The 25,089-nt window shown below is 40.5% G+C and overlaps 1 protein-coding gene across 1 annotated transcript in view; it reads right to left on the bottom strand.

Moving 5' to 3' along the window:
* LOC109567039 (phospholipid-transporting ATPase IB-like) overlaps positions 1-25,089 on the bottom strand; it is a 92,998-nt gene that overhangs the window by 32,802 nt on the left and 35,107 nt on the right. The window contains exons 16-25 of the mRNA XM_070800263.1: positions 24,830-24,905; positions 21,429-21,534; positions 20,768-20,850; positions 20,379-20,428; positions 18,144-18,213; positions 15,957-16,041; positions 12,181-12,320; positions 10,540-10,678; positions 4,380-4,444; positions 976-1,148 (exon numbers count right to left, since the gene is read on the bottom strand). Of these exons, the coding sequence (XP_070656364.1) occupies positions 976-1,148; positions 4,380-4,444; positions 10,540-10,678; positions 12,181-12,320; positions 15,957-16,041; positions 18,144-18,213; positions 20,379-20,428; positions 20,768-20,850; positions 21,429-21,534; positions 24,830-24,905 (987 nt within the window). The remainder of the gene's footprint in view (positions 1-975; positions 1,149-4,379; positions 4,445-10,539; positions 10,679-12,180; positions 12,321-15,956; positions 16,042-18,143; positions 18,214-20,378; positions 20,429-20,767; positions 20,851-21,428; positions 21,535-24,829; positions 24,906-25,089) is intronic.

Genomic DNA, 25,089 nt, shown 5'->3' with positions numbered 1-25,089 from the left:
ATACTGGAGTGGGTTGCCGTGTCCTTCTCCAGGGGATCTTGCCAATCCAGGGATTGAACCTACGTCTCTTATATCTCCTGCATTGGCAAGTGAGTTCTTTACCACTAGCATCACCTAAGAAAGCCCCTGACTCTTCATATCTTAATCTAAATCTTAATTCCATCCTCTTGGCACTCAAGTTCTCCACATATCCTCAAATTCTTCACTCACTCCTTAATGCAGTTCTGCACGCTTTACCAAAGCTCCAAGTCAGTTCTGACCAGTTAAGAAGAGAACTGGATGATCACTATTCTGATTTTGGATCTTCTCACTCATGTATGAAAATATAGCCTAAAATAACATTAGTCTTATAATAACTATCTGTTAACTGAGCAACAGTCAATTAACTCAATAACCACTCATAAATTCATTTTCCTCTAGGTCTCAGTGGTTTGGTTTCAAATTTACCCCTCCATGTAAATGACCAGGGCCTCTGTTGTACCTGGACTTCCCTGTGGCTTAGACGGTAAAGCATCTGCCTGCAATGTGGGAGACCCAGGTTCGATCCCTGGGTCAGGAAGACCCCCTGGAGGAGGAAATGGCAACCCACTCCAATACCCTTGCCTGGAAAATCCCATGGACGGAGGAGCCTGATAGGCAACAGTCCATGGGGTTGCAGAGTCGGACACGACTGAACGACTTCACTTTCCTTTCCTTTCCTTTTGTTGTGCCTGAAAGATTTCTTTCATTTGACCAATACATTAATAAACAACATACCAAAATAATGTGCCACTGAAGAATTATAAACTGCTTTTGAGTAAATCTTAAACCTGACAAGTAGAATTAAATTCACATCTTGCATTTCAGTTTGAGTGTATATTTTCCCAATAAGGTAGTTTGTCTATGAAAAAAACTTATATTTCCATGTTTATATTTTCTTTCCATAAAAAATATGAAATATAGCAGGGAAAAAACCAACAGTGAATATATTCTTACCTACAACATAATACTGTTCTGCACGAGAGGGCCAAGTTAAGGAAGCACTTCCTAACTTCAACATGGAGGGCATATTTCAATGTTTTACCATCTATGATTAGGGCCAGGTCATTTTCTTTACCCAACAGTGCTCCAAGATCTTGGCAGTTCTGACTAATCACTTGTTGTGTTGCCTGAAACAAAGAGGGGGAAATTATCTTTTACCATTTTAAATATAAATGAAAAGACCTTGAGACAGGGTGCTCAGGCCAGGTGCACTGGGATGACCCAGAGGGATGGGATGGGGAGGGTGGTGGGAGGGGAGTTCAGGATGCAGAACACATGTAAACCCATGGCTGATTTATATCAATGTATGGCAAAAATCACTACAACATTGTAAAGTAATTAGCTTCCAACTAAAATAAATAAAATTTTTTAAAAAGATAGTAGATTAAGGCTAATGTGTACCTCCTTGTTCCCTTTGAAAATCTCACAAAAATTAAATTTAAAAGTAGATAAATAACATGAAAGGATACTTGAGATCATTAGTCATCAGGTAAATGCCAATCAAAACCACAATAAGATACTACCTCATACCCACTAGCATGACTAGAATTTAAAAATCAGATAATAATGTGATGATGAGGATGTGAAGAAATCACCATTCTCATACATTGAAGGTCAGAATGTAAAATGGTGCAGCAACTTGGGAAAATAGTCCAGGAATTCTTCCAAAAACTAAGCACAGAGTCAGTGAATGATCCAGCAATTCCACTTATCAGTGTATATACACTCAAGAGAAATGAAAACATGTCTGCACAAAAATTTGTACATGAATGTACAAGCAGCAGCATTATTCATAATTGCCTAGAAGTGGAAACAAGCTGATGAATTGATAAATAAAGTGTATACATACAATGCAATAGTCCTTAGCTATTAAAAAAGATATGAAGTACTAATGCCTGGTACAACATGGATGAACCTTGAAAACATTATGGTAGGTTAAAGAAGCCAGTCACAAAAGACTGCCTATTAAATGATTTGATTAACATAAAAGCCCAAATAAGTAATTCACTGAAACAGAAAGTAGAGGAGTGTTGTTTAGGGGTGGGGCAAGGAGGGTCAGGGAGATGACAGCTAAAGGTACAGAGCTTCTTTTGCAGACGATGAAAGTTTCTAAAATGATTCTGCCATTGATTGCATGTATCTGTAAATACAGGAAAATCCCTTAAATTATATTAAGCAGGTTAATTTTATGCCATGTGAATTACATCTCAATAAAGCTATTTTTGAAAAGGCGTATAAGTAGGAGAATTTTTACTTGGAAAATATGGAAAAGTGCTAATAGCAAAGAGGAAGTTCAGAGAAATTTGGGGAAATTTTTTAAAGATGGGAACAGAATAATGGGGTGAACTTCCATAAAATTGGGTATCAAGGTTCTAAGAGAGAAGGAAATATGCCCAGAGCATTCTCCATCGCAAAAGCCTAGCCTCTGAGGTTAAAAACTTTACCAGAGCCTTATCCCACCTGGAGGGAAAGTCATTTACCCAACTCCAACCCCATGTGGTCTCCTTGTCCCACCTAAAGGGAGAAAGAAAGCACTAAGAAACACTTAAGACAAAGGGGTACAGTATCTCTTGAAGACTGAGATTTAACGTAAGATTATAGAGCTTCTCTGGTGGCTCAGATGGTAAAGCATCTGCCTACAATGTGGGAGACCCAGGTTCAATCCCTGGGTCGAGAAGATCTCCTGGAAAAGGAAATGGCAACCCACTCCAGTATTCTTGCCTGAAAAATCCCATGGACAGAGGAACCTGGTGGGCTACAGTCCATGGGGTTGCAAAGAGTCGGACACGACTGAGTGACTTTACTTCACTGTAGAACACTTCCCTGCCCACATACCTTAACACCACCCCCAAAGGGCTGTAAAAACACTGTGAAAAACACTGTAACAGAAATGAAAAATATCTTTTATGGACTCAACAGTAGACTGGAAACAGGTGAGGAAAGAATTAATGAACTTGAAGAAATGTCAATAGAAACTTCAATGGCACCCCATTCCAGTACTCTTGCCTGGAAAATCCCATGGACGGAGGAGCCTGGTAGGCTGCAGTCCATGGGGTCACTAAGAGTTGGACACGACTGAGTGACTTCACTTTCACCTTTCACTTTCATGCATTGGAGAAGGAAACGGCAACCCACTCCGGTGTTCTTGCCTGGAGAATCCCAGGGATGGCAGAGCCTGGTGGGCTGCCATCTCTGGGGTCGAACAGAGTCGGACACGACTGAAGTGACTTAGCAGCAGCAAACTGAAACTCAAAGAGGAAAAGAAGAGAAAAAAACAGAACAGAATATTCAAGAATGGTGGGACCATTCTAAAGATCTAACATACAAGCTGTTGGAATACCAGAAGGAAAAGAAATAGAGAACAGAAGGAAAAGTTTGAGTGCTAATAACTGAGAATACTCCAAAATTAATTACAGACACGAAACAAAGACCCAGGAAGTTCAGAAGACACCAAGCAGGGTAAATGCCAAAAATCTACACCCAGGCATGTCATAATAAAACTACACAAAACCAAAGACAAAGAGGAAATCTTACAAGAATCCAGAGTGGAGGGAAGACCTTAACTGTAGAGGAATGAAGGTAAATGACAGACTTCTCGGCAGAAAGTTTGCAGCCAAAAAGAGAGTAAAGTAAAATATTTAAAGTATTGAAAGAAGAAGAAATCCCAACCTCAAATTCTATATCCAAGGAAATTATCTTTCAGAGTGAAAGAGAGATAAAAACCTTCTCAAACTAAAACTGAGAAAACTCCTCACTAGCAGATCTGCTCCGTAAGAAATATTTTAAAAGATTTTAGAAGAATAATGATCTATGTCGGAAACTCAGATCTACATTTTTTAAAAAAGCAAGTGTGTCAGAAAAGGAATAAATGAAATCTATTTAAAATTATTTTAAAATGAGTCTAAGAAAATTATATAGTAAAAAATACTTCATAAAACTAGCCTTTTAAGGGTAAGGATGTTCAATATTGGATTCCAAATTCCTTTCATTCTTGCAATGTAAATGCATTGATCTTTTCAAACTTTCATAATGACTGCTATACAGACAAAATTTTTTCCATTATAAAAATGAAGGATCTGAGTCCTGGATTTGGTGTGACACCAGGGGGGTGGGAGGGTGGTGGTGATTAAAGGACTAGACTAACACAGAGGGAAGAATAATGAGAGCCACGGATGACAAGGAATAGAAAACCAGTAAGAATTTTAGCTTTGTGAAAAGAATCTTGGGACAAACCTAGACTTCCCAATGGACTTGAGTGGGAGTTAATGGCAATCTTATGTAGGTTTTAAGGAGTTGAGTAACCTTCAAGTAACAAGTTGGTTACATTCATATTAAATATATATTTAAAAAGTACTTACCTCTAATGAATTTGCATTCAATTGGATACGAGGCATTTGACCTGATAACAGTTTACAGGAATAAGCTACAAAGAAAGAAATAAAGGTGTCATATATCTTTTAGATGTCATATATCTTAAGGCTCCAGTGCCTTACGTGAGCTCATTAAAAAAAAAAAAAGTCTATTTATGTTCTCCCTTTATCATACTTTCTGCCTCATGACTATTTAAAAGCCCAGTGGCTCAGCACAAAAACTGAGCAAGAGGTTGCAGATGGATAAATTTCTGATAATTTTGAAAATTAAATTTCTGTACATCTATAACTGATGATTCTTATGGGAAAAATTTCTAAAATGATTTAAATCTTCATACAAATCAGTTTTATGAGAGTTGGAATTTAATTTAAATATAAATTTATACAATATCATTTTAATGTTTTCTTTGAAATTTCCTGAAACTTGTGTAGGTTTCAATAACAAAAGTAGCCTCCTGGTTTGTATATAATTCAAAATGCCTATATGTATGTATTCCACTGTAGTCAGCACAAATACAAGGAGAAAATAATTTTTCAAGGCTCTTCATTGTTGGTTTATCTGACACTTCCTATCTAAGGTGTTCTTTTCCATAGAATATGATTGTCATTAAATTTCGATTTTGAAACTTGTAGGTATTCGCTTTGCCTTGCTATATTTTTCAAAACTAGATACACTAAGCTTTTCAAAGAATTCTAGTGACTTCCTGACATGTTTTATTGTAATGTCCACTTATATTGTGTAATAAATTACTGGGGAAGTTAACTGCCTGAATGCCGGCAGCTCCTGTCCTATCACTCAGGTTAGAAAGTTAATATTTGTGCAGGTGCTCAGGGACACAAACCAGACATAGGCGGGCAAGCCAGCTTCCCACCAAGGATCCTGGTGCTGCCCCCATGAGGAGCCCTCTTCCCTGAAGCCACTGCTGCCCGCACTGGCTGAATCCAAACAAAGGCTGTGAAGTTTCCATGTGTTATGACCAAAATGCAAATCAAATCAGCATGCAAGTTCTGAGTGCTTACTGGCACCCAGCTTTATGCTGGGTGCAAAGGAAGATTTACAACAGAATGTGTGATAAGTCTCTTAAAACCCAAGGAAGCAAAGCTAACACAAAAGAAAAAAAGCCACGCACACATTCATTGGTAAACCAAATGTAACAGTACATATGCTGCTGAGGTCAAGAGGCCGCAGATCCATGTCAAATCATGTTATTAGAAAACTTTCAGAAGCGAATAGAACTAGAAGCTGGTCTAGGAAATATGTTAAAAATGTGTGACAGTAACCTCTGTTTTCATTTCTTGCTGTTGACAAAAAACAATCCTAACATATTTGTTTCTGAAAGTAAGCCTCCTGCTAAATTCTTAGCCAAATTCTGTTTGGAACTGGTGTCCAAGACACTATGTAGCCTTTTAACTGCACCATTTTAGCCAACTTTGGCTCCTGGAGAGATGATGGTAGTTAAAACTGCCACAATATTCATAAAGGCAGGAGCTAACATCTACGAAGCCCTCACTCTATCCAATACACCAGCTTAGAAAAACCTTCACAGACTCCCTTCCATGTAATCATCACAACCAGCAGAGGTGTTGTGACTGTTTTAATAACGAGAAAACTGATGATTAGAAAAGTCCACAAAGGCACGGGCTTATAGAGACAGAAGATTCAGGTTTGAACCTTGGTCTTTATAACTCTGAAGCCTGACTTTTCAACCACCATGCTTGCTATGCACTTCTCTTCAATGATGTTGGCTCTCAGAACCAGCTCTCAATCTTTTTTCTCTTTGAATTATTCCTCAGCCATTCGAACTCATAAAAGGAACACGAAAGCTCTCTAACGAAAGGCTATTGCTTTTCTGGGGGAAAAAGCAAGAGCTCAGAAAGCCTCTAAGAAAACAAATTATATCAGCATACACTAGGCAAAGTTGACTGACTATCTTTCAACTGGTCTCCTCTGCATGAGTAGCCTCTAAGGGGAGCAGTAAAGTCCAATCTGAGAAGGAAATGGCAACCCACTCCAGGATTCTTGCCTAGAGAATCCTGTGGACAGAGGAGCCTGGTGGGCTGTTGTCCATAGGGTCGCACAGAGTCGGACACGGCTGAAGCGACTTAGCATGCATGCATGCATTGGAGAAGGAAATGGCAACACACTCCAGTATTCTTGCCTGGAGAATCCCAGGGACAGAGGAGCCTGGTGGGCTGCCGTCTATGGGGTCGCACAGAGTTGGACACAACTGAAGCAACTTAGCAGCAGCAGTAGCAAAGTCCAATCTAGGACTCAGAACTTAAGGTCAGAGGATAGCAAGCTGCACTCAGTCAACAGACATGTACTGTTTTGCCCTTACAACATGTTACACATTAAGCAACGGTTATAAATCAGGATATTTCAAATCAAAGCACAGAATTCCAATTATCCTCTAAGAGCTAAAAACCTGTACCAACAGTGGGTACTCATTTCCAGAAGGTGTGGCTGCTCTGGCTGCCCCTCCAGGGGGGCCAGGGCTCCCGCATGGACTCCCCTTCCAACATGTGTGTTGCCTTTTCCCCTACACATGTATGATTGTCCTCTGCCCACTACATGTGTGTGTTGCCATTCACTCTAGTCCTGCCGGTTCTTCCCCGTGTTTTCGATCCCTGCCCTAAGAAACTGGAGACAGTTTCCCTTCTTTTTTCAAAGGCACCATGGTTACGAAACAGTCGTTTGAAAATGGGCACAATTCAATAAAGCAGTTATCTAACATGATCCAGGTATTCTGAGTAAGGGGTCCTTCATGTGAATTGTAGATTTCTGGTAACAAAAATAAGTCTCATTCTATAAGGATAAAAACTCTGCTTTTAACAGTAACTGCTGGGTCTCATCTAGGTTGAGTTTCAGTCCTGAGCCAAAGAGACTGTTCAAGTTTCAGGTAAAACCAATGGTTTCAGGTAGTGGGCCTGGCAAAGATGTAATTGAGGAAGGTGGTAAGAAAGCAACTGTCCCTTTTTATGGTGCTGGGCCAGCTGAGCCTCTTCACAAGATACGCACTAAGTTACTGTGGTCATTGAGTGCATGGTTCTCAAGGAACATGGCAAGGCACATTAAAGCAGAAACGTGGGAGAGCTGGAAAAAGGAGAGCATGTGGATGGTATGTTTCCAAATGTTTGCCGGATGGATAAGTGACTGCATGGTGGTCGGACCTGCTTTGTGAGTCTTTCATAGTACATTAATATCTAACATTCCCAGAGGACTTGCTAAGTGTTTTGCAACAACAACTCAGGAGTTACCTCAAGGCATTCTCACAACAACTCTATCAAGTAAAAACTATTATCATCCCCAATTTGCAGGCAGGAAACTGATGTTTAGAGATGAAATAGCTCCTTCAAAGACAACCAACACTTCATCAATTCTGTTCTCTTCGGGCTACCACCCTAGATCTCTGCTCCCTTCACAGCAAAACTCTTTGAAACAGTCATCTACTCTCACTGCAGTCATATCAATGAGGGTTGACAGATTAACCCACCAAATGTACCCCAGATTTATACTGGCCCTTGAAAAATGGTGGAGGTAGGCTGCTAACCCACACACAGTCAAAAATCCACATGTATCTTTACAATCAACCCTCCATATCTGTGATTCTTGGGCTGCAAGGAGTCCCTTAGACAGCAAGGAGACCAAACCAGTCAATCCTAAAGGAAATCAACCCTGAATATTCATTGGAAGGACTGATGCTGAAGATGAAGCTGCAATATTTTGGCCACATGGTGCACAGAGCCAACTCGTTGGAAAAGACCCTAATGCTGGGAAAGATTGAGGGCAGGAGGAGAAGAAGGCAAAAGAGGAAGAGGTGGTTGAATAGCATCACTGACTCAATCACCAGTAGTCAGGTATGGATGTTAGAGTGGGACTATGAAGAAAGCTAAGTGCCAAAGAATTGATGCTTTTGAACTGTGGTGTTGGAGAAGACTCTTGAGAGTCCCTTGGACTGCAAGGAGATCCAACCAGTCCCGAAGGAAATCAGTCCTGAATATTCATTGGAAAGTCTAATACTGAAGCTAAACTCCAATACTTTGGCCAACCTGATGTGAAGAACTGACTCATTGGAAAAGACTCTGATGCTAGGAAAGATTGAAGGCAGGAGGAGAAGAGGAAGAGAAAGGATGGATGAGATGGTTGGATGGCATCAGTGACTCGATGGACATGAGTTTGAGCAAGCTCCAGGAGTTGGTGATGGACAGGGAAGCCTGGCGTGCTGCAGTCTATGGGATTGCAAAGAGTCGGACACAACTGAGCAACTGAACAACAATCTGTGGTTCTGCATGGTGCAGTACTGTCATATGTGCCATTGGGGGGAAAAAATCTGAGTACAGGCGGGCCCATGAAGTCCAAATCATGTGATTCAAGGATCAAATGGAGTCCTCCTCAATATTCCCCATTACATCCCAGTACAAATGACTGCCATCTCTTGTATAGACTTCTACAAAGGTGTCCTAAATGACCTCTTGCCTTCCATTTAGTCCAGTTTCCACACAACAACAAGAAGATATTTTTAAAACACAAATTATATCACTCTCCTGCTCAAAACCCTACACATTTCTTCCTGCGGCCTGACAAGCTCTCACCTCTGCTTTGCTCCCCATACTCCAGCCATATTGGCCTTTCCATTGCTGCTCAGACAAGACACCAGAGCCATGTGCTCACCATACGTTTGCCTGAAACTTTCCCAGTGATTGCTCCTTCTTCCAATCTGGGTCTCTGCCTCAAATGTCACCTCCCTAATGTGTTTCTGTCTCATTACTCCTCTATCCATGACTATTCCCTGCTTTGTTTTCAGTCTTAACACTTACTGCAATAATATTACAACAGTTGGTGATTTGCTTGTTAATTGTCTTGTCTTGTAGATGTAAGTTCCTTGAGGACAGAGAGTTTATTACTCAATTTTTCATTCCCAGATCCTAGAATTTTCTGGCACCATAGCAAGCATTCAATATTTGTTAAATGAATGAATATAGAGTAGACAAATTAGCAGAAACATAGTTTAAAGGGTGTCTGATGAATACAGGGTCATTTCATAATACATGTTAATCCAACCAGAGCTGGATACCATGATAATCATGAAAAAAATAATAATTTCAATCCCTTCTTATGATCAAAATTTACATATTCACGGCTAAAAGTTGATTTTAAAACTCCTTTTCCTTTTCTAAATATTTATTTATTTGGATGCAATCGGTCTTAGTTGTGACATACAAACTCTTTAGTTGTGGCTGCTGCTGCTGCTGCTAAGTCGCTTCAGTCGTGTCCAACTCTGTGCGACCCCAGAGACAGCAGCCCACCAGGGTCCCCCATCCCTGGGATTCTCCAGGCAAGAACATTGGAGTGGGTTGCCGTTTCCTTCTCCAATGCATGAAAGTGAAAAGTGAAAGTGAAGTCGCTCAGTCGTGTCCGACTCTTCGAGACCCCATGGACTGCAGCCTACCAGGCTCCTCCACCCATGGGATTTTCCAGGCAAGAGTACTGGAGTGGGGTGCCACAGGTGGGATCTAATTCCCTGACCATGGATCAAACCCGAGCCCCCTGCATTGGGAGTGCAGTCTTGGCCACTGGACCACCAGGGAAGTTGCTCAACTCCTTTTCCACGCACCTGAACCCTAACATACCATCAAACAGTGAAATAATAATAATAATAAAACTATAAAGTCAAACAAGTGACATCAGAGCTTAGGAAAAAAACACTAACTCAATATTTTGATAATGATTAAAATGTTTATGAATAAACATACAATTCAAACACAGATATTCGGATTCATTCGGGTTTTTCTGTAAGATTTTATGGAAAAACCAAGACGAACTTTTTGGCCAACCCAATATATACTTCATTAGAGAAAAAATGTCATAACTTCAAGAATCAAAGGAAAAGAACAAGAAATTATATATGACTCATGGGCATTCTGCAATCTATTGTTTCAAGACAGTGAAGGAAAGATTAAGAGTTTGCTTTGCTTAGTTTGTTTGAATTCTGCACCACATGATGGCAAGATTTCACTGCTCTATACTTTCCTGAAGAAATAAAATACTATTACTTGAAGGCAGCTCAACCATACATTCTTAACTGTAGGCCATATTTAGGATACATGTACAACCAGCCTTTTAAAAAACATTCTTTGTGTCTCTTACCTATGTTAATTGCAGTTTCTTGTTTATCTCCTGTCAAGACCCATATTTTTATGTTCGCTTTCAATAGACTTGTTATCGTTTCTGGAACACGTGCTTGAAGGCGATCCTCAATGGCTGTGGCTCCAAGTAGTAGAAACTTCTAGATGTTTTTGGGAAAAGATAGTCATTACTGCTAATTAAAGATAAAAATATATCGTTTCTTGGCCTTTTGGCTAAGATCAAGTGTAAAGATAATATTTTAAGATGGAATAAACAGAGCAAATTTTGATAAAAGACATGCCATCTAATAACTGATTATGCAAAGTCCCACATGTGCATACACTCATACATTTTTTCCTAGTATCTTCCACTGGTCTATTTGTTTGTCCCTATTTCACTATAGTGCATCCCTCATGGCTCAGTGGTAAAGAACCCACCTGCCAATGCAGGAGACACAGGTTCAATCCCTGGGTTGGGAATTTCCATTGGAGGAGGAAATGGCAATCCACTCCAGTATTCTTGCCTGGAAAATCCCATGGACAGAGGAGCCTGGTGGGCTACAGTCTATGGAGTCGCAAGAGTTAGACACGACTTAGCAACTAAACCACCACCACCATATAATATATAAACCCTTACACATGTATGGGTCCTTACTTTTGTCTGTAAGAAAAATTTCATAATTTTCTCCATAAATCTCTTATCACCAGGTGGTTTATTTTATAGTTTTTCTTCCTATTGTGAAGTATTGGCCTACCACCAGAGAGAAGTGGTTACAGTGTTACTTAAAAGTGGACTTTTCAAACTCTGACAATCACTAAAAACATTTTTAAAGGAAGTATGATTGATATACTAAAAAAGAGAGCAAGAAAGCAGATCATGTATAGTGCTCAATTAGAACCAAAGAAAGCAGAAAAGAGTGAAGAAAAAAAAATTAAAAAGTGGGAACAAATAAAAACAGTTACAAATACAGTATATATTAAACTAATCATCACTATAAACATGGCCTAAATGTTTATAGTGGTCTAAATATACCAATTAAATGAGGGTTAGGTAAAGTTAGGGGCTTCTCAGGTGGCTCAGTGGTAAAGAATCCACCTGCCAATGCAGGAGACATGGGTTCAATCCCTGGGTTGGGAAGATCCCCTGGAGGAGGGTATAGCAACTCACTCCAGTATTCTTGCATGGGGAGTTCCAAGGACAGAGGAGTCTGGTGGGCTACAGTCCATGGGGTCATAAAAAGTCAGACCCGACTGAGCAATTGAGCACACACACACATAAATACATACAATAGAATACTAATATATAAAACACACAAAAGAACAAAGGGAAGAGACTGGAACTCAGTCATTAGCCCAACATTTCAGATGATTATTATATATTATTCTAGCTTATTTTTCTATAATAAACATGTATTTCTTTTCATGTGGGTAAAACTATACAGAGGATAACAAGACTGAAGTGACTCGGATATGATTCAAAACAGGGAGAAATATTTTGAATAGTTTAAAAGACATTTTATGAATTCTCGATACAATAAGACAGATGTATACTTCATAAAAAAAATTTACCTGAGCTTTTAACATGACACCAAGATATGACTACACTGATAAGCTCATTTTCTTCAAATGTGTTGGCATGGACAACACATACGGGGTACATTACCTTTTCAATACTATCGTAACAGTCTTCCAGAGTTTTCATTCTGTCTTTTACCACTGTGATGGCTTTCTTATACATGACCAGCCACTGCTCATACTCTATCTCAGTTAAGTCTATGTAGGCAACACAGAGAGTTCTCAGACCTGCAAGAGAGAGATCACCTGGTGAGGCTTCCAGTGATTGGATAGAAGTAGAGAATTTGAAAACAAAATCCAAAAGTATCTCAGAGCCCATGGGACAATAAAGGCGTTCATGCCACCTGGTCTTCTTACTCATCTTCCCTCCTCCCCTCGTCCTTGCTCACTGTGGTACCCTCGCTGGTCCTCGTGTTTCCCGACATTTGGACTTGCACATCCTACACCCAGAACACATTCTCCTGAGGGCTTGTCATTCTCCCTTCCTGCAGGCTCTACCTAACTCACCCTACACAGAGAGCACCTCGTCACTCTGTCCCTTTTCCCTGTTTATTTTCTCTCCATAGCACTCCTCACCCCATGACATCATCTATCACTGGCATATTCTCGCAGGACATTAGCTGTCTATGTTTTCTTCACTTCTGCCCTGGAAGCTGAGAACACTGCAGGGCACTATATAGATGCTCAATAACTATTTGTCAAATGAAGGAAAGAATAAGAGGCTTCAGTTTCCAATATCAAAATAAGCCCAACAAATGCTGAGATAACAGAAAATTAACTTGAATTCCAAGGTGTTCAAGCTGGATTTAGAAAAGGCAGAGGAACCAGAGATCAAATTGCCAACCTCCTCTGGGTCACAGAAAAAGCAAGAGAATTCTGAAAAACATCTATCTCTGCTTCATCAACTACGTTAAAGCTTTTGACTGTGGATCACAGCAAACTGTGGAAAATTCTTCAAGAGATGGGAATACCAAACCACTTACCTGCCTCCTGAGAAATCTGTATGCAGAGCAAGAAGCAACAGTTAGAACCAGACATGGAACAATGGACTTGTTCCAAATTGGGAAAGGAGTACATCAAGGCTGTATATAGTCACCCTGCTTATTTAACTTATATGCAGGGTACATCATATGAAATGCCAGACTGGATGAAGCACAAGCTAGAACCAAGATTGTCGGGAGAAATATCAATAACCTCAGATATGCAGATGACACCACCCTTATGGCAGAAAGCAAAGAGGAACTAAAGAGCCTCTTGATGAAAGTGAAAGAGGAGAGTGAAAAAGTTGGCTTAAAAGCTCAACATTCAGAAAACTAAGATCATGGCATGTGGTCCCATCACTTCATGGCAAATAGACGGGGGAACAATGGAAACAATGAGAGACTTTATTTTCTTGGGCTCCAAAATCACTGCAGATGGTGACTGCAGCCATGAAATTAAAAGATGCTTGCTCCTTGGAAGAAAAACTATGACCATCCTCAGTTCAGTTCAGTTCAGTCTCTCAGTCGTGTCCGACTCTTTGAGACCCCATGAATCGCAGCACGCCAGGCCTCCCTGTCCATCACCAACTCCTGGAGTTCACCCAAAATCATGTGCATTGAGTCAGTGATGCCATCCAGCCATCTCATCCTCTGTCCCCTTCTCCTCCTGCCTTCAATCTTTTCCAGCATCAGGGTCTTTTCAAACGAGTCAGCTCTTTGCATGAGGTGGCCAAAGTATTGGAGTTTCAGCTTTAGCATCAGTCCTTCCAATGAACACCCAGGACTGATCGCCTTTAGGATGGACTGGTTGGATCTCCTTGCAGTCCAAGGGACTCTCAAGAGTCTTCTCCAACACCACAGTTCAAAAGCATCAATTCTTCGGCGCTCAGCTTTCTTCACAGTCCCAATCTCACATTCATACATGACCACTGGAAAAACCGTAGCCTTGACTAGATGGACTTTTGTTGGCAAAGTAATGTCTCTGCTTTTGAATATGCTATCTAGGTTGGTCATAACTTTCCTTCCAAGGAGTAAGTGTCTTTTAATTTCATGGCTGAAATCACCATCTGCAGTGATTTTGGAGTCCCCCAAAAATAAAGTCTGACACTGTTTCCACTGTTTCCCCATCTATTTCCCATGATGACCATCCTAGACAGCATATTAAAAAGCAGAGACATTACTTTGCCAACAAAGGTCTGTCTAGTCAAAGCTATGGTTTTTCCAGGAGTAATGTATGAATGTGAGAGTTGGACCATAAAGAAAGCTGAACGCTGAAGAACTGATGGTTATAAACTGTGGTGTTAGAGAAGACTCTTGAGAGTCCCTTGGACTTCAAGGAGATCAAACCAGTCAATCCTAAAGGAAATCAGTCCTGAGTTGGAAGGACTGATGTTGAAGCTGAAACTCTAATACTTTGGGTACTGATGTGAAGCACTGACTCATTGGAAAAGACCTTGAGAAAGATTGAAGGCAGGAGGAAAAGGGGACAATAGAGGATGAGATGGTTGGATGATATCACCAACTTGATGGACATGAGTTTGAGCAAGCTCCAGGAGTTGGTGATGGACAGGGAAGCCTGGCAGGCTGCAGTCCATGGGGTCGCAAAAAGTCGGACATGGCTGAGTGACTGAACTGAACTACAATGACATGCTTGAAAAAAATTGTAAATCGGATTGTAATATTTTAGGTTAATTCTGGCAAAACATTCAAACACTTGAGAATTTCCTGTTTCTCTGCAGAACAGGCTTCTCAGGTGGCTCAGCGGTAAAGAAGCTGCCTGCCAAGCAGTAGACAAGGATTCGATCCCTGGGTCAAGAAGATCCTCTGGAGGAGGAAATGGCAACCCACTCCAGTATCCCATGGACAGAGGGGCCTGGAGGGCTACAGTCCACGGGGTCCCAAGAGTTGGACATGACTGAGCCACTGAGCACACACACACACAGCTCTCTGCAGAAGACCTATAGAAGTTGTGATCAATATAATTCCCATATGCTTCTACCTATTGTAACCAACCTACAGCACAGGTATATTTTCAGAGACTACTAAAAGATCCAAAATGTAAACTTGCAAAATATCCATACTCTCACATAAGACACACATGTGTCTGTAGGAAGCAGCAGTTGTAAACTAAAAAGAGAAAGTAGACTATACTTTTCAAGGTAATCTTAATCAGTATTACTCTTTGCTTTTCAAAGCATCTATAAACCTTTCAATGGATGTTGTTCTTCTTCAAAACTCACTCAAGGAATATATTTCATAAAGAGATGGGTGATAAGTCAAAATCAGAAGGATAAAAGAATGCAGGAAAATATCAACTATGCCAGCATTCTGAGTTATACACAAAATGATTAACTTCAAAACACACAACACAAACCAAAAAAAACCCAAAAAACCTCTCTATATTTCCAGTTCAGTTCAGTCCCTCAGTCGTGTCTGACTCTTTGGGACCCCATGGACTGCAGCACGCCAGGCTTCCCTATCCCTCACCAACTCCTGGAGCCTGCTCAAACTCATGTCCATCAAGTCAGTGATGCCATCCAAGCATCTCATCCTCTGCCTAGAAATAGATAATAGACTGAAGACACTGCTTTAGGAATCAAGGAAGAGCCCACAGTAAAAACATACATTTTAGTGTTTGCAACTAAGCACAAAATACTGTTGAAGGGGAAGAAAGGGAAAATAATAATACTGCCTGGACAGGGCTTGTTTGGGGAACCATTTATTTTTAGTTGTTTATTTTTTGAACCATTTATTTTTAACCAAACAGAAGGCATACAAAGTCTCACATACCAGCAAGCTCCTCCGAGCACGCATTGAGGTATAATTTCAACAGTTAAGGACAGCATTACAAAAGGGAACTCAATTCTAAATAATTTTCACTTACCTTCTTTAGCAAAATTTTCCAGATGGACTAATGTCTCCTCCACAAAGAGAGAATTTTCTGAAAGTCTCTCATAAATCACTGAATCCTATAGAAAAAAAGCCACACAAACACACACTGTGATTAACATCTTATCTAAGCCTGATCATCTGAATTATGAAAACTTTTATCATTTTTTTGTTATAGCTCATAGAAGTGAAGGAGCTCCAGAAGCCCCAGTGAAAGCACAATTCCAGGAAAAAAAAGATGTTACATACAGAGGAAGAAAGACAAGGAACAGAGCAAATATCTCATGGGGACAATGCATGTGAGAAGCCAGTAAAGCGAAGTCTGTACAGCACCGAAAGAAAAAAAAAATGGTCAGCCTAGAAGTCTATACTCAGCAAAAATTTACTTCAAAAGGTTAGAAAAAATAAAGATGAAATAAATATTTTCTTTCTGACTTAGACTGAAAAAATGTATCACCAATAGATCTATGTTGTAAGATATGGTAAAGGAACTCCTTCAGACAAAAGATCATTATGCCAGATGGAAATATGAGTCTGAAAAGCAATGAACATGGTGTTGGCATGGGCATATATATATATATATATATACATTATTTCTCTCATTATCTAGTTCTTTTTATTCTAAGAAATTGGACAAAATGATTAGCTGTAAAGTGTGAAGCTTGTAACATTTGTAAAATTAAAATGTATGACCAGCATACCAGAAGGATTAGGAGAGAGAAATGGAAATATAGAATTGTAAGGTTCTTGCACTATATGTGAAGTAATATAATATCACTTGAAGGAGAAATGTAATAAAGATACCTATTATAAGCCACAAAGCAACTACTAAAATAAAAACTTTAAAACAAGGAAATTGGAAAAAAATATTCAAGTAATCCAAAAGAAAGTATAAAATAAAAAAGAAATATGGGGGGAAAAGAATAACTGGGACAAAGAGAAAATAAATGGCAAGATGATATATTCAAACCTAGTCATATAGATAACCATACTATATAAATGGGCTAAACATCAGTTAAAAGGCAGAGATTTCCAGAACAGATTTAAAACACTAGAACCAATGGCATGCTTCCTAGAAGAAACACGTTTTAAAGACACACGTTCACATATAAACAAAAACGAAGATTGAAAAAAAACAAAGAAGACTTCCCTGGTCTTAAGACTTTCTTAACCAGTCGTTAAGAATCTGTGTGCCAATGCAGGGGACACGGGTTCCATCCCTGGTCCTGGAGGATTCCAGCTACCGTGAAGCAACTAAGCCCGTGCACCACCACAAGAGAAGCCATGGCAATGAGAAACCCACACACTGCAGCTAGAGAGTAATCCACAACAATGAACCAGCACAGCCAAAAATAAATAAGTAAAATTTAAAACAGTAAAGAGACTGTGATGAACAATTTTTCCACAACTAGGAAAAATTCCACAACTTGGATGAAATAAGTAAGTTCCACAACTTGGATGAAATAGAAAAGTTCTATAAAAACCACAAATCAAAGCTAACTAGCTAATTAGAAAAAATGTTCTGAAGAGCTCTATATTATTAAAGAAATTGAATTTGAAGTTATGAATAATATTTCCACCTCAGGTCCATGACTATGTGCTAAGTCCCATGAATCCTTTTAGAGACTCACCGAAAGCACAGCAGTAGTCTTGGGAACCCTCATCACAGATGACAAACACATGGAAGGATGTTTGCTATCATCAGTCATCATGGAAATGTAAATTAAACTCACAGTGAGATACACACCTATCAGAACGGCAAAATTAAAAAGACTAACCAGGCCAAATGTTGGTAACAACTGCTGGTAAGAATGTAACTTCAACTTGGTGGTTTCTTAAGAAGTTGATATATAGCTCCCATGTGATCCAATAATTTTACTCCTTGATATTTACCAGTGAGAGATAAAACTATATGTGCATAGAGAGAGTTGCAAACAAATGGTCACAAGAGCATTACTTGTAGTAGCCAAAACTGCAAATCATTGGTTCTCAAAAAAATAACTGAGTGACGGCACGTTTTCACTGACATCAAAGTTTAATAAAATTCTGGTGGCATTTCAGTGGGTTTGACGGCCTTGAGACGGACTTTCCAATCTAATGCTGTCAACCACCAGTGATAACAGCACATACAAAGTAACGACATTTTAAAATTCATTACATAATAATGAATCCCAGTACTTACAGCCCCTTTGCAGTAGAGCCTGAGCCGTCCTTCAGGAGTTCGGACAATTATAGACATCCTCTTTCTATTACTAAAACAATATCAAAAGCATTGTTAGTTTCTGCTTTCCTCAGTATATGGAGCTACCACTCAAGCAAAAACTCAAAGTCAGAAGAACTCTAATTGTTAGAATCCACAGCTGCCTATGGCTGAAAAGGCTGGCACGTTTATTGCCAGCCTCCTCTTCTTCCTTCTTTATAGACTTCCTTTAACTGAGATTCTGATTATAAATCTCCACCTTTGTCTACTACTATTCTTTTCTTCCTTGGGAATTTACTGACCCAAGTATATACAATAGATTATATTAGGATATATTAGATTAATATGTACTATTATAATATAGCACATGATGTATATATAATGTAACATCTTTATGTATTATATATACACATGTACAGGCTGCCATCTATGGAGTCGCACAGAGTCGGACACGACTGACCCAACTTAGCAGCAGCAGCATTATACAACACGTATATTACTTAAAATACACAAACTTTATATACGTGTAATGCGTTTAATATAATGATTAAAAACTGATGAGAGGAGGTGAAAGCAGGCCTGCTCCTGTGTGTTTTTCAGTCCTCACACCATCTTCATCAACTAGACCTTTCTGGCCCCGTTTTCCTGCACAGAGATGTTAAATTGCTGGCTCGGTAGATGCCAGAATCTTTTGAATGAATAGTTCCATCTCAAAACCCTCTGGATTGTGTGTGTGTGTGTGTGTGTGTGTGTGTGTGTGTGTGTGTGTTATAGCTATCATAGAACCTAAACTCACTGCTTTTGTTCCTGATTTAGGAGCCCAAATCGGCTTGAAGATCTCCTCTCACCTCTGTCCTCCACACACGGTCACGGTAAACTGGCCAAGACAGTCCTTCCCCCTCACCAGGTCATTCGCCCACTCTTAACTCTCCTTCCACCGTTCAGTCACCAGCCCAAACCCCACCTCCCGGCACAGGCTCCCAGGCCCCAGAGGTAAACCGCCACCTCCCGGAGCACCACAGTCCCCATCAAGTCATACTCTTCAATATTCTTTATCGCCCTCAACATGACTGGAGCAGAGGCCGCACAAACAGGCGGTCATCAAGGCCACCTTACTCCTTGAACAGTGTTCTAGAAAAATATTTTTAGCTTTATACATTGCAATGCATGCCGTGGAGATGAAAATACATTTTTTTAAAAATTCTTTAACTTTTCTTTGAATTTAAGCAAACTCCAGGAGACAGTGAAGGACAGGGAACCCAGCTGTGCTGCAGTCCATGGGGTCATAACAAGTTGGATGCGGCTTAACAACCAAACAGCAAGTTTTCTTTCACCTCTGGAGGCACAGATTGGTTGACAGTACCAAGGACTTTGGAACCAGTAGACCTGAATTTCAAACCTGATTCTGCCACATATTTGCTTATAGACATTGGGAAGGTCATTTAAACTGAGCCCCAACTGCAAGTCCTCCACGTGGTATGGTCACCGTGGGCCTCAGAGGACAGCTCTGAACATGTCCCACAGACCAGCTGGGCTCTCAGTCATTATTCCTCCATGTTTTCAAGCTCTTTCAAAAAAAAGAACTTTATTTTCCCTCAGGAATAATACTGATCAAGAAAAAGATGTCCAAGATTGGAAGAGAAGTAAGAGGTTCATAGAAATGATGGCCAAAAGAGAGGAGGAGGATATCCTTCGGGGAGAAGAAAATCCTGGTAAAATTGAAATGCTTAAGCCTCAGAGATGGAGAAGGCAATGGCACCCCACTCCAGTACTCTTGCCTGGAAAACCCCATGGATGGGGAGCCTGGTAGGCTGTAGTCCATGGGGTCGCTAAGAGTCGGACACGACTGAGTGACTTCCCTTTCACTTTTCACTTCATGCATTGGAGAAGGAAATGGCAACCCACTCCAGTGTTCTTGTCTGGAGAATCCCAGGGACGGGGGAGCCTGGTGGCCTTCCGTCTATGGGGTCGCACAGAGTTGGACACGACTGAAGCGACTTAGCAGCAGCAGCAAGCCTCAGAGAAGAGTATTCCAATTAAAACAATTATTATAATGAGGCCTAGAGAAGCAAGAACTGAACTGAGATGCAAGGGTGTATAGAAGCTAACTAGAATTTCAGGATTCTGTTATTAGGTTTTCATTTACAGCCAAATCTCAGTTGAATAGTCAAAGAAGAGCCCTGGAAAATTCACATACAGATCAAAAAGATAGCTTACCTAGAAAATTCCAGTACATTAAGAATTTCAAATGTGAGTTCTTCTCCCATCTACAGGAAAATAAGACAACATATTCTTACCTTAGGAAAAAAGTATTTGTCTCACAAAGTCACTCACTCTCCCAATCATGAACAAGTTTCACCCTCCAAATACATATCTTTTTCAAAATAAAGCTTTCCTGCAAGTCTGATGAGATGACAGTGCCCTCCTCTGGTAAGAATATTGTTTGCAACCTGGACAGTATTAACAAAAGTGCTTCCTATAGCAACAGATTAAGATTGAAACACCTCTCCAATCTAAAATCAGCATGATTAGAAAAATTGTACACGTGTGTCTCTGGATGAGCAGGTGCATGTAAACCGCTAGAAAGTATATCAAGTATTACTCACAGCTTCTATGGTGACCGAGTTCGGCATCCTTGTAGTGAAAACAAAGCCAAGTTTCTTGGCTCCTTTCACTAAAGCTGCTTCATCTGTCAATAAAAGGCCTGTATTAATGGAGATTGAGCAAGTGTATTAACATTATATTTAATTTAATACAGATTTCTCCAGCAGTAAAATATCATGTCATTCTTTAGAACTTGGGGTTTTTTAGCCAAATGCGTTTATCAGTGCTTCTAGGTAACAGAGTGTTGACAGTAGAGGAAATCTGGTTAAGCAGGGCCTCGGTCAGTGGGACTAATCCACCAGCCTGGAATTGAAACACTTTCCTCCTGCTCACTGAGGTCTTCTCTGTTCTCTACAACATTAGTAGCACTTCCATAAAATGTTGCATGGCCTTAACCTGCCCTGTGCCTACCCTGTAACCTGCTTCTAAGCCCCTGCTCCAAGACCACGCCCTGCCAGCCTTCTGGGCACTTTGGGGGTGTATGGGGTATGTGGAGAGTGGGAGCCCCAGAGCTTCAAAGTGGCTCAGAGCTGTGTACGAATGCCCCAAACAGGTAAGAATTTCAGGGAAGGAGAAAGGCAGGCACAACTGGGGATCCGTGATGGCTCCCCTTCCTCTGTGGGCTCACCGCCTGCCAGGCGTTCACGGGCACACAGCACCTACCTGGAGAGGAGGCCTGGTAGCTTATGTTGTTTCCCTCTCTCTCTGGAACAACAGTGTGGCACACACACAACAGGGTAAGAAATTCCTTTATATACTCTTTCGTGGGCTGTAAGAAAGGAACACAGCTAATGAGTCTCTTCCAACCTGCCCCTCAACTCAAAAGTCCTACATAATCTGCATATATATATATATATATATAAGTACCAAGTGAGATTTCGCTTCAGGTCCATACAGAGTAAGGCACTGGCTAGAAACCATACCACACATTCAGAATGTGTTTGTGGAGTGGAGACTGAGTCAGGGGGAGAGGCGGGGGCTGGGGCGACCACAGGGAACAAGAAGACCCTGCTCTCTAGGGATGTTTGTTCTCCTTGGGGACACAGGTGTTCACAAAGCTGGAAGAAACAAGGAAGGGGTGTGATAGGGAAGTCAGGGGCCTATTTTAGGGAGGTGATGCTGAGTACACCATGCGAAATGCTGGGCTGGATGAAGCACAAGCTGGAATCAAGATTGCCGGGAGAAATAACAATAACAGATATGCAGATGACACCACCCTTATGGCAGAAAGCAAAGAAGAACTAAAGACTCCTTGATGAAAGTGAAAGAAGAGAGTGAAAAGCTGGCTTAAAACTCAACATTCAGAAAACTAAGATAATGGCATCCGGTCCCATCACTTCATGGCAAATAGATGGGAAAACAATGGAAACAGTGAGAGACTTTATTTTGGGGGGCTCCAAAATCACTGCAGATGGTGACTGCAGCCATGAAATTAAAAGATGCTTGCTCCTGGGAAGAAAAGCTATGACCAACCTAGACAGCATATTAAAAAGCAGAATTTGCTTTGCAGACATTACTTTGCCAACAAAGGTCCGTCTAGTCAAAGCTATGGTTTTTCCAGTAGTCATGTATGGATGTGAGAGTTGGACTATAAAGAAAGCTGGGCACCAAATGATGCTTTTGAACTGTGGTGTTGGAGAAGATTCTTGAGAGTCCCTTGGACTACAAGGAGATCAAACCAGTCAATCCTAAAGGAAATCAGTCCTGAATATTCACCAAAAGGACTGATGCTGAAGCTGACACTCCAATACTTTGGCCACCAGATGCAAAGAACTAACTCATTGGAAAGGACCCTGATGCTGGAAAAGATTGAAGGTGGGAGGAGAAGGGGATGAGAGAGGATGAGATGGTTGGATGGCATCACCGACTCAATATACATGAATTTGAGTAAGCTCTGGGAGTTGGTGATGGTCAGGGAAGCCTGGCATGCTGCTGTCCATGGGGTTGTAAAGAGTCGGACACAACTGACTTACTAAACTGAACTGAACTGATAAGGGGAAAAAAGCATATTTAGATGTTTAAATTAAGACCTAAATGGAAAGGTTAGTTGTGGGTCTGTGTTCACATGTGTGGTGGCACACACCAAAGGTTGTAGCACTTTCCCAGGACCCAAAATCAGGACACAGATTCATCATTAGTGGAGCTTCAAAATAAATGTGGCTCCTGCATCTTGAGTGTAGGGGTCAATGACACAGAATGAGGTTGGAGACAGAGAGAGGACCACAGTAGTAAGTCAGGATTCTACTTAAATGTGGTACCAGTCCTCAGAAGGGTCTTAAGCAAAGGAAGAACATGTACAGGTTTTACATTTTAAAGATCACTTTTATTTATTTTAATTTTTGGCTGCTCCCCAAGGCATTTGGGATCTTAATTCCCTGACCAGGGGTTGAACCCATGCTCCCTGTGTTGGAAGGCAGAATCTTAACCACTAGTCTACTGGGGAAGTCCCAAAGATCACTTTTATTTTTAAGAAGATCAAGATTTCGTTTTAAAGTCTATTTTATCTGATATGAGTATTGCTACTCCTGCTTTCTTTTGGTCCCTATTTGCATGGAAAATCTTTTTCCAGCCCTTCACTTTCAGTCTGTATGCGTTCCCTGTTTTGAGGTGGGTCTCTTGTAGACAACATATGTAGGGGTCTTGTTTTTGTTTGTTTTCAGCCAGTCTTTGTCTTATGGTGGGGGCATTCAACCCATTTACGTTTAAGGTAATTACTGATAAGTATGATCCCGTTACCATTTACTTGATTGTTTGGGGTTCGAATTTATGATCCAGCAATCCCACTGCTGGGCATACACACTGAGGAAACCAGAATTGAAAGAGACACGTGTACCCCAATGTTCATCACAGCACTGTTTATAATAGCCAGGACATGGAAGCAACCTAGATGTCCATCAGCAGATGAATGGATAAGAAAGCTATGGTACATATACACAATGGAGTATTACTCAGCCATTGAAAAGAATACATTTGAATCAGTTCTAATGAGGTGGATGAAACTGGAGCCTATTATACAGAGTGAAGTAAGCCAGAAAGAAAAACACCAATACAGTATACTAACGCATATATATGGAATTTAGAAAGATGGTAACAATAACCCTGTATATGAGACAGCAAAAGAGACACTGATGTATAGAACAGTCTTATGGACTCTGTGGGAGAGGGAGAGAGTGGGAAGATTTGGGAGAATGACATTGAAACATGTATAATATCATGTATGAAACGAGTCACTAGTCCAGGTTCGATGCACAATACTGGATGCTTGGGGCTGGTGCACTGGGAAGACCCAGAGGGAGGGTATGGGGAGGGAGGAGGGAGGAGGGTTCAGAATGGGGAACACATGTATACCTGTGGCGGATTCATTTCGATATTTGGCAAAACTAACACAATTTTGTAAAGTTTAAAAATAAAATAAAATTTAAAAAAATAAAATAAAATTGAAAAAAAAAAAGATCAAGATTTCCCATCAGCTAGATCAATATCTTAAAATAGATAAGTGAAGATATTGATTGCATGCTATAGAACCAAAAGAGTTTAAAAGCAGATAGAGATAGGATTTTACAGATTGCTACATAGTATAATATTCCTATATAACGTCTGAATTCATTCACACTCAAATCAAGGCATGCTGCTGCTGCTAAGTCGCTTCAGTCATGTCCGACTCTGTGCGACCCCATAGACGGCAGCCCACCAGGCTCCGCCATCCCTGGGATTCTCCAGGCAAGAATACTGGAGTGGGTTGCCATTTCCTTCTCCAGTGCATGAAGGTGAAAAGTGAAAGTGAAGTCACTCAGTCCTGTCCGACTCTGAGCAACCCCATGGACTGCAGCCTACCCGGCTCCTCTGTCCATGGGATTTTCCAGGCAAGAGTACTGGAGTGGGGTGCCATCGCCTTCTCCAAAGTCAAGGCATAGCTCATACTTATCATGTTAAATCCCTTGCTTACTATTTTAATACCAAGAACTTTTCAAGACTCTCTCTCTTTTCCTTTTAGGAAAATATATGTATGTTTGAAAGTTATATCGCAATACCCTGTCAACATAGAGGGAAAATAGCAGACTTACATGATCATTCTCAAAGTTCTGCAATAATGCTGGGTCATTGAATTCGTAGGTGTCTGAGATGAAGCAAGGAGACTGACTGAAGAAGAACAGATAAGATTCATTTTAACTATAAGTTCCTGGTAGTACCAGTCAGCAATCACACTGACCCAATGAAATATAGCCCCATCTTCTGTTTTCCCTAAATCACACTTACAACTAGTAAATATTCAGTGTTCTGTCAAATTATAATTCCCTGGTGGCTCGATGGTAAAAGAAACAGC

This window comes from Bos indicus, chromosome 12 (genome assembly GCF_029378745.1).
Source record: "Bos indicus isolate NIAB-ARS_2022 breed Sahiwal x Tharparkar chromosome 12, NIAB-ARS_B.indTharparkar_mat_pri_1.0, whole genome shotgun sequence".
Taxonomy (NCBI): domain Eukaryota; kingdom Metazoa; phylum Chordata; class Mammalia; order Artiodactyla; family Bovidae; genus Bos; species Bos indicus.
This window is presented reverse-complemented; position numbering and strand designations above follow the sequence as displayed.